Source organism: Crocodylus porosus, unplaced genomic scaffold, assembly GCF_001723895.1.
Source record: "Crocodylus porosus isolate Cpor-Errol unplaced genomic scaffold, CroPor_comp1, whole genome shotgun sequence".
In the NCBI taxonomy this organism is placed as follows: Eukaryota; Metazoa; Chordata; order Crocodylia; family Crocodylidae; genus Crocodylus; species Crocodylus porosus.
In genome coordinates, this window is record NW_017728915.1 from 39,027,514 (window position 1) to 39,036,439 (window position 8,926).

The 8,926-nt window shown below is 67.4% G+C and overlaps 2 protein-coding genes across 2 annotated transcripts in view; one reads left to right on the forward strand and one right to left on the reverse strand.

Annotated features, from left to right (window-relative positions):
* Positions 1-5,771, forward strand: part of CDH15 (cadherin 15) — a 12,455-nt gene extending 6,684 nt beyond the window's left edge. Inside the window, exons 2-13 of the mRNA XM_019535457.1 lie at positions 736-947; positions 1,091-1,235; positions 1,953-2,110; positions 2,435-2,563; positions 2,657-2,842; positions 3,008-3,261; positions 3,356-3,498; positions 3,589-3,825; positions 3,929-4,168; positions 4,256-4,392; positions 4,468-4,632; positions 4,903-5,771. Coding sequence (XP_019391002.1) covers positions 736-947; positions 1,091-1,235; positions 1,953-2,110; positions 2,435-2,563; positions 2,657-2,842; positions 3,008-3,261; positions 3,356-3,498; positions 3,589-3,825; positions 3,929-4,168; positions 4,256-4,392; positions 4,468-4,632; positions 4,903-5,100 — 2,204 coding nt within the window. The 3' untranslated portion in view covers positions 5,101-5,771. The remainder of the gene's footprint in view (positions 1-735; positions 948-1,090; positions 1,236-1,952; positions 2,111-2,434; positions 2,564-2,656; positions 2,843-3,007; positions 3,262-3,355; positions 3,499-3,588; positions 3,826-3,928; positions 4,169-4,255; positions 4,393-4,467; positions 4,633-4,902) is intronic.
* Positions 5,772-5,857: 86 nt separating this feature from the next.
* SLC22A31 (solute carrier family 22 member 31) lies at positions 5,858-8,920 on the reverse strand. The gene is made up of 7 exons (XM_019536045.1): positions 8,871-8,920; positions 8,386-8,554; positions 7,815-7,960; positions 7,628-7,736; positions 7,169-7,383; positions 6,701-6,812; positions 5,858-6,589 (listed from the first exon to the last, which is right to left on the reverse strand). Exons 2-7 carry the CDS (start codon positions 8,511-8,513, stop codon positions 6,193-6,195), a joined length of 1,107 nt encoding a protein of 368 aa, XP_019391590.1. The 5' UTR covers positions 8,514-8,554; positions 8,871-8,920; the 3' UTR covers positions 5,858-6,192.
* Between the last annotated feature and the right edge of the window lie 6 nt (positions 8,921-8,926).

Sequence of the window (8,926 nt, forward strand, 5' to 3'; positions counted from 1 at the left end):
TGCAAGCTCACAGATATTTTGTGTGTGTGTGTGTGTATAAAATGTTTATAAAGTCCTTGTGCAACTTTAAACTGTAATAACTTTGGAGGTGCACATGATAGAAGCAAACTGCAAACGGCGACTGAAAGCAGAACTCAATTTTAACTTAATACAGTTCAGACGTCTACACTTCAATATACGTATCTCATGAGACGGCGTTCAGTCTGATTTTCCAAATCATAGAAAACATTTTCCAGTTGCTGCTGTGAGATTTCATGAATTGCACTTGTGATCCTTACCCTCTGCATAGCGTACGCTGTGCTAAAAAACATAAGGCATGCTGCTTTCAATCGCTGTTTAGAGTGTGCCTCTATCATGTGTACATCCGAGGGGATTACAGTTTCAAGTTGCACAAGGACTTTTACAAACACCCTGTATAACACACACACACACACACGCATGTGTAGCCTCCTCCACGGTACATGCATGCATGCATACACGCACCTGCCGATTGCACATACACATCTACACACACACATGCACATGTGCTCCTATGCACACACTAATCTACCGTTAAGTGCAAGGCCACAGCCCCGCCCCCCCCCAGCATTGCGCACAGGACCCTTCCCCTTATGCCCGGCCCTCACGGTGCACTGCAGGGGTGGGGGCATGCATGGGCGGGCAGTGGTGGGTGAGGCAGCACATGCCACCCTTGGGCATCTCCTAGGGAAAGGGGGTTGAGGTGGGGGCTGTGAGCATCCTGCAGCAGTGCCAGCCCCATTGCTTCCTGGGTTTGTCCCCCACCCCGCCAGATCAAGTCGGACAAGCAGCAGCCCGGGGGCGTCATCTACAGCATCAAGGGGCCGGGGGTGGACGAGGAGCCGCTGGGCGTCTTCTCCATCGACAAGCTCAGTGGGAAGGTCTTCCTCAACACTGTGCTGGACCGGGAGCAGACCGAGCGCTTCCGCGTAAGCCCGGCTCCCTGAACACCCCTGCAACGCAGCCTCCTGCCTACCCCCTCCGGCTGGCTGCCCTTCCCCTAGCCGGGGGGCTTGCAGCTGCCCGGGGGTGGGCACTGCGAGCTGCCGGTGACACCCCGTCCTGTGCCCAGCTGAAGGCCTACGCGCTGGACCTGGGGGGCAGGACGCTAGAGGACCCCACTGACCTGGAGATCATCGTGGTGGACCAGAACGACAACCGGCCCCTCTTCCGGCAGGAGGTGTTCACGGGGCACGTGATGGAGGGCGCCGAGCCAGGTGGGTGCGTGGGGGCTGGCGCCGAGCCACCGGCGCGCTTTGTTGCATGTGCCAACGACGCGCCCTGGGTGCCAAGAAGGCGACCGGCGTCCTGGGCTGCGTTGGTGGGAGCGGTGCCAGCAGCTGGAGGGACGTGAGTCTTCCCCTCTATTCGGCACCGGGGGGGGGGCCACATCGGGAGTCCTGTGTCCAGCTGTGGGCCCCCACGGCAGAAAGGATGTGGACACATTGGACAGAGTCCAGCAGAGAGAAATGAAAATGGCTGGGGCCTGGGGGACAGGCCTGGGGAGGAGAAGCTGAGGGAAATGGGCTGGTTGAGTCTGCAGAAGAGAAGACCGAGGGGGATTGAACAGCAGCCTCCAGCTCCCTGCCGGGGGGCTGCAAAGAGGACGGAGCTGGGCTGGTCTCAGTGGGGCCGATGGCAGGACAAGGAGCAATGGGCTCCAGCTGCAGCAAGGGAAGCTGAGGTTGGATATTAGGGAAAACGCTCTCACTGGGAGGGTGGTGAAGCCCTGGAGCAGCTTACCCAGAGCGGTGGTGCAGTCTCCACCCTTGGCGGCTGTTAAGCCCCAGCTCAACAAAGCCGTGGCGGGGATGATGCAGCTGGGGCTGGTGCTGCTTTGAACGCAGGGTTGGAGTAGATGCGACTCCTGGGCTCCCTTCAACCCTCATTGTCTGTGATTCTGTAACTGTGTGTGTGCACGTGTGTGTTCACAGGTACCCTGGTGATGACGGCAGAGGCCACGGATGCCGATGACCCCGACACGGACAACGCGGTGCTGCGGTTCTCCATCCTGGAGCCAGCCACCGGTGCCTTCCACATCAACGAGACCACGGGCGAGATCCGCACCGCCCAGGCCGGGCTGGACCGAGAGGTAACAGGCCCTGGGGACCCGGCCCCTGCACTATGGGGTGGGGGGGCTGGGTGGTGTCCAGGGCGCTTTGCAAGCAGAGCTGAGGTGCTTGGGGCAGCCCTGGGGTGGGGCTGGCAGCGGCTGGGTGGGGGCTTTCAGTAGGTAGAGGTGTAGGGGGCACAGGGCCGAGCGTGGCTAATGCAGGGGGTGACGGAGGGCAAGCAGGCAGCCCAGCATGGCTCAGGCAGGGTGCACCGGGGTGGGGGTGCCCAGGCCATGCAGAGGCGGTCACTGGGGGCACAGGGCCACGCTGACAGTGCCAGGTGGTGACCCATGCCCGTCCAGGCAGTGGCCGTGTATAACCTGACGCTCCAAGTAGCCGACATGTCCGGGGACGGCCTCACCACCACGGCTGCCGCGGTCATCTACGTGGACGACGTCAACGACAACCCGCCCGAGTTCACGGAGGATGAGGTAGGGACTGGGGCCGGACGCCCGGGTCCCTTTCACCCCGCTGGGGGCCAGTGGGAGCGGGGCAGAGCGGTGCAACCCCGTCCTCTCCCGCAGTTCTCCCTGGAGGTGGCAGAGGACGTGCGGGGGGCCGAGGTGGGCCGCGTGCTGGTGCACGACAAGGACCTGCCCGGCTCCCCCAACTGGCTGGCGCGCTTCACCATCCTGGAGGGCGACCCCGAGGGCGTCTTCGCCATCCGCACCGACCCCCGCACCAACGATGGCGTCCTCTCCACCGCCAAGGTGAGGGCTACTGCAGAGATCCCCACCCTGGCACACGCACCCTTGCCAGGGGCAGCTATGCCACGAGAGGGGTGGCGCAGAGGAAAGGGCACTTCAACTTCCTTGGGCGGGCTGGGACCCTGCTGGATGAGGGCCCGTGGCTCCACATTGACCCTCTCTGCCCAGGCGCTGGACCACGAAGTCCGGGACCGCTTCGCGCTCACGGTCTCGGTGCAGAACCAGCAAGTGCTGGACCCCGCGGCCCCGCCGAGCGCCCGGGCGCTGGCCACGGTGCACGTGCGCGTGCGAGACGTGAACGAGGCGCCCGTCTTCCCGGAGAACCCGCGCTTGGTGAGCGTGGCCGAGGGGGCACCGCCTGGCACCGAGGTCACCGTCTACCGCGCCAGCGACCCCGACATCCGCCAGCCCCAGGCCCTCAGGTGAGACCCTCCCCGGGGCAGGGGCAAGAACCACCCCTCGTCCTGCACTGGGGATGCCAGGGGGCCCCGCTGACCGGTCCCCGTCTGCCCCCAGCTACGCCCTGGCCTACGACCCAGCAGCCTGGCTGCGGGTGGAGCCGGGCTCCGGCCGGGTGCTGACCACGCGGGAGCTGCCACGGCTCTCGGCCTTCCTGCAGGGAGGCCTGTACACGGCCCTCGTCCTGGCCAGCGACAACGGTAAGGCCTGTCCTCCCTGCCCCCTCGCCCCAGCCCGCGGAGGGCAGTGCCAGGCCCTGACCCCTGCTTTCTGCGCTCCCTTGCCCCCAGGCGAGCCCCCGCTCACGGCCACGGGGACCCTCTCCATCGAGATCTGGGAGGTCAACGACCACGCGCCCGTCCTGACCCCGCTGGCCGGCGTTGTGTGCAGCCAGCCGGGCCGGGGCCGGCCCCTGCTGCTCAGCGCTACCGACGAGGACCTGTCGCCCCACGCCGAGCCCTTCAACTTCAGCCTGGGCTCCGGAGACCCCCAGCTCGCCCGCAACTGGACCCTCAGCCGCGTCAACAGTGAGGGGCCGGGGCTGGCACAGGGAGCGGGGCAGAGCCTGGCCAGCGGGGCACGCGCGGGCACCGTGTCCCACGCCTCTCCGTCTCCCCTCCCCGCCCGCAGAGACCCACGCCGCGCTGAGGCTGCTGGCGGAGGTGCCCGAGGGGCTCTACGTGCTGCCCGTGCTGGTCCGCGACTCGGGGAGCCCGCCGCAGGAGCAGAAGCAGCCGCTCAACGTGTCCGCGTGCCTCTGCGGGGACAGCGGCACCTGCTGGGAGGGGACCGTGGCCGCCTCCGCGGTGGGTGCCGGCCTCAGCTTCGGGGCCCTCATGAGCGTCTTGGGCACCATCATCCTGCTGCTGCGTAAGTGAGACGGCGGCCCCGACCTCGCCCCGCTCTCCCCCCGCTCCTCACCCCAGCCCCACGCGCCACGTCCGTCTGTCCCGGCAGTGCTGGTCCTGCTGGCCGCCATCGGGGAGCGGTGTCGGCAGCGCGCGCTGCGCAAGGGGCTGCTGGCGGGGTCTCGGGACGACCTGCGGGACAACATCCTCAACTACGACGAGCAGGGCGGTGGCGAGGAGGATCAGGTGAGACGGGGGGATCTGAGTGCAGCATGGGCAGGAGGAGCCCCCGGGACCCCCCTAACCCCGTCCTCCCCGCAGGACGCCTATGACCTCAACCAGCTGCGCCACCCTGAGCTGTTCCCCCCGCCGTCGCTGCGGGGTAAGCAGCCGCTCCGCAGGGACGCGCCGTACAGCTACGGCTCTCCTCTGTACCCCCGGCGCCTGCCCGCCGGCCCCTCCGACATCGAGGACTTCATCAACGAGGTGAGAGGAGGCAGGTGGGCCGTGGGGGACCCCCCGCCATGTCCCCCAGCCAAGGCCTGGGGTCCTGTCCAGCTCCCAGGGCCGTGGCGCTGCCAGCCCACTAGGCCCCGTCCTTCGGACGCAGCAGAGCTAAACTTTAGAGAGGAAGATGTGCCGACTGCCCATCCCACAGCTCCCAGACCTGGTCCTTGAACATACCCCCCCATCTGCCGGGCACATGCACCCTGCCGCAGGGCCCTGCTGCGCCTGACCTCCTTCCTGCACCCCCAGGGGCTGGACGCGGCCGACAGCGACCCCAGCGTGCCTCCGTATGACACGGCTCTCATCTACGACTACGAGGGCTCGGGCTCCGTGGCCGGGACACTCAGCTCCATCGTCTCCAGCCTGGAGGATGGCGACCAGGACTACGACTACCTCCATGAGTGGGGCCCGCGCTTCCGGCGCCTGGCGGACCTGTACGGGCAGTAGGGGCGGCCGGGGCGCTGCACCAGGCTGCCCCGCTCCAGCGTGCGGCACGGGCGCCTGCGGCACAGGGGGACTTTGCTTTCAGTGACACACGTGCACTAGGGTTTTCCCAGCTTTCAACCCTAAACCTGCAACTTTTTGCACGGGGAGAACAGCCCCAAGCCCCTGGTGCATGGGCCAGCAGCCCCCTGCCCTGTCCCTAGCCCACCAGCCAGGCTGGGAGAAAGCACCTGTACAGCACAGCGGAGGCTCAGGCCCAGGCCCTGCTCCTGGCTACAGGCCGCGGTCCATGGAGCGATACAGGGCAGGGCTCTTCCTTGCAGAGGCAGAGCAAGGGGGGAGGGAAGGGGATCATTTACCCAAGCCAGAGGGACCCCTATGCTGGACTTCTGCAGCACATGAGGAGCAGCAGCAAGGGAGCCAGCCTTGGGCGCGTCTGGGCCAAGGGTTGAGAGCACCGAAGCCAAGGCAGGGGCAGGGGCAGGACCACGGCCCAGACAGCAGCTGAGCAAGCAGCGCCAGGCTGGGGGCAGCAGGAGAGGACAAGGGCCCAGGCAGGGACCAGACAGCAAGGGGCACAAATACAGCAGGGAAGGGGACTTGGAGCCTGGAGAGAGGAGCCAAGACCACTGCAGGCAGCGCTAGCACCGTGGGGGCAGGCCGAGGGGGCGGGGACGTGCACCCAAGGCAAGGGAAGGCCCCCGGCCGCTGGGAGCCAGGACAGCCTGGGAGAAATAAAGCAGAGCCAAGCCCGGGCTAGAAACAAGGCACTTTATTGGCAGCGCCGGGCACACAGGGAGCGTCACCCCCCACCCCCAGCTGGGGCCTGCCGGGGTGAGGTCTGCCCCTGGCCTGCAGGGTAGGGGGACGGGCACCGTGTGCTGCAGGACCCCCCAGGCACAGCACGGGCAGGGACGCAGAGGGTCTGTCCTGAGCACAGCACGGGCACCTTGCGGCCTGTAGCGTACGCTCACAGGACCACCCCAGCGCCCAGCTGCCCCATGCAGCCCCCAGACACCCCCGGCCTCCGCACTCCCCTCCCCGCGGCCGGTTGCAGCTCCCCCACTTTACGTCCATACCGAACACTGGACCCAGCTATGTCCCCAGATGGGACCCATAGGCACGGGGGGTGGCCGGCAGCAGGCGAGGGCCCCGGTGCGTGGAGCCCAGCAGCTTCTTGGTGGCCGTGACAAGGCGGGCGTAGCTCTGGGAGTCATCCTGGCTGTGGGACAAGAGCAGGGGTAGCCGGTCCTTGCGGCGCGAGGCCCGGAAGAGCGCGGGCCGGCGCTGGCGCTCCCCGTCCTCCACGGACTCGGGCAGGGCCTTGCCCTTGGTCTCGGGCAGCAGCATGATGCTGAGCACGGAGAGGATGGCAAAGGAGGCGAAGACTAAGTGGTGCAGGAAGAAGCCACGGCTGTTGCGGATGGCCATGATGGGCGCTGTCGCCTGGCCCATGAAGCTGGCTGCCAGGATGAGGCCCAGGCCCGAGCCCCTGCAAGGGAGAGCAGGCTTCAGCACCTAGCCACGGAGCAGAAGTAGGTGCCACAGCTCAGCGCCGCCATGTGCCCACCCCTGAAAGGGGCAAAGCAGGGCCCTCTCTTACCTGAGCACGGTGGGGAGCACCTCGCCAGCGAAGAGGATGCTGAGCATAGCGACAGCATGCGAGGATGTGATGCCCAGGACAGAAAGGGTCAGCACCACCGAGTCCAGCAGATCTGGGGGGAGGAGGGAAGCAGTTGGGGAGACCCACTTGTTGCCCCCAATGCACCCTAAGCCTGGAGCAGCAGGCTGGAAATGGAAAGCAGGACCAGCGCCATCCACGGGACGCTCCAGAGACCTGAGGGTGGGAGGGGAGGTCTCCCACACTATATCCCAGCACTGTGTGCACAGCCACCCGTGGGCTGGGGGGGAGGTCCCCCATCACCCTGGAGCGCCCAGGGGCACTCGGTACAGGCAGCAGGACGTCAGAGGGGGTGGACTCCCAATTCCCCCATGGCTCAGGGAGCGCCCCTGCATCCCGCAGGACAGAAGTGGAGCCCAAGGGTTGCTCACGAGCCGCCCCGCGCCTTACACTGGGTGAGCGCCAGCAGCAGCAGCGAGGCGATGCCCGTGAGGATGGTGCAGAGCAGCAGCATGGCACGCCGCCCAAAGCGGTCCACAGTGAGGCAGAGGCAGAGGCAGGCCACGGCCTCGGTGGCCGCCAGCAGGAAATAGGAGAAGTAGAAGCGGGGCGGGTAGGGTGCCAGGTTGCGGGTGAAGCAGTGTCGGATGCCATTGCCGATGAACCTGGGGGGGAGATGCACGTGCACAGGTGTGTGTCTGTCCCCATCACCTTCCGGGCTCAGCCTGGTCCGAGCCACGGGGCTGGGACTGCAGGGATACAAGGCAGGATGAAGCAGGTCCAGCAGCCATGGCCGGGACGAGGGGCACACGGGCCAGGCCTGGCCCCCAGGCCGGGGGCAGGAAGACACTGAGGAAGAAGTGCGGGGACCCCAGCAGCCCCCCGGTGCCCACGCGTTGTGGTCCTTACGCAGTGAACCCCAGGATGAGGCTGTTCTTCCAGATGACGCGGGTGTCGACGATCTCGCAGACTGAGTGGTACCGGGGCAGCGGGGGCCCCTCCGACAGCGAGTCCAGCTCTGTCGCTGCAAGGGGGCAGGGTCAGCGCGGGCAGCGGGGCGGTGGTGGGCTCCAGCCCCAGCGCCCCCAGCCCTCACCTGCGAACAAGTGCTCCCGGCTGTAGAAGTCGTCCTCCAGGGTCACACCGTTGCCCTCGGCCAGGCGCCGCAGGACCGCCCTGCCCTCCTCCAGCTGCCGCGTGGCCAGGAGCCAGCGGGGCGACTCCGGGAAGAGCCAGGGGCAGCTGCGGGGGGGGCAGCACCACCATCAGTGGGGTCCCAGAGAGCGCTCCAGCCCCCACCGGCAGCATTAGGGAGAAAGCAGCAGCAGTCCCAGCCCCCTCCTCCACACCAGCCTGGGCACAGACCCTACCCCTCATGCCCCGTGCCCAGGGACACGGCAGGCCCCAGCTCCACGAGGCACCCAAGACAGGCAAGCCCTGCCCCAGCCCCTACTCTTCCCCATCCTTGCGCCACCCCCCGGGGCTGGCCCATCCAGCCCAACAGCTCCAGCCTCGGCAAATATTTACCCGTGGCGCCTGCCCGCAGCACTCGAGATGGAGGGTGCGGGCAAGCTTTGATCCACGCCGGCCTTGGAGAGGCTGGAGCTGCACTCGACTGTTCCCAGGGCCAGAGCAGCCCCCCATCCGCCGCAGGGGCCGGTCCTTACCTGGCGCAGACGGCCACCGCCGCCAGCAGCAGGGTCACGGCGCCCTGCAGCACCCGCCACTCCTGGCACAGCACGGCCAGGCCGGGCAGCAGCAGCTCCCCCGCCACCCAGCAGCCGCCGGCCACCATGACCACCACGAGGCGGTGCGGGGGGTCGCACAGCTCCAGCCCTGGGCACGACACAGGCAGAGGGGGCCCAGGCTGGCTGCGTGCCCCGCACGCCCTGCTGCAGACCGGGGCTCCCCCCGTCGCAAAGCCCCAGCCCCGTGGATGAGGCCCCCCTGCCCCAGAGCAGGGCCCCTGCAGGAGGGACCAGCAAAGGCGCCCCCCAGACAGGGCTGAGCTCTGCCCCGGCTGCCCGAGGGGCGGGAGCCGGGGGCTGCATCTCCCTGCGCCGCCCGCAGAAGCAGGGAGACGGCGCTGGCATCGGAGCCGGGGAGGGCGCCAGCGGCCCAGCGGGCCCCGGCAGGCGCAGGGCACACTCACGTGCGACGTAGAGGGCGAGGAAGGCGCCGGCCAGCGCGGCCCCCAGCAGCAGCCGC

What these genes read in the sequence shown, in the direction of transcription:
- SLC22A31 (XM_019536045.1), bottom strand. Translation starts at nt 8,513, where the DNA reads ATGGTGGCCGGCGGCTGCTGGGTGGCGGGGGAGCTGCTGCTGCCCGGC. An exon ending in GCTGCTGGCGCTCACCCAGT is followed by an intron (nt 6,813 to 7,168) that starts GTAAGGCGCGGG and finishes TCCTCCCCCCAG; the next exon opens with ATCTGCTGGACTCGGTGGTG. An exon ending in GTGCTCCCCACCGTGCTCAG is followed by an intron (nt 6,590 to 6,700) that starts GTAAGAGAGGGC and finishes TCTCCCTTGCAG; the next exon opens with GGGCTCGGGCCTGGGCCTCA.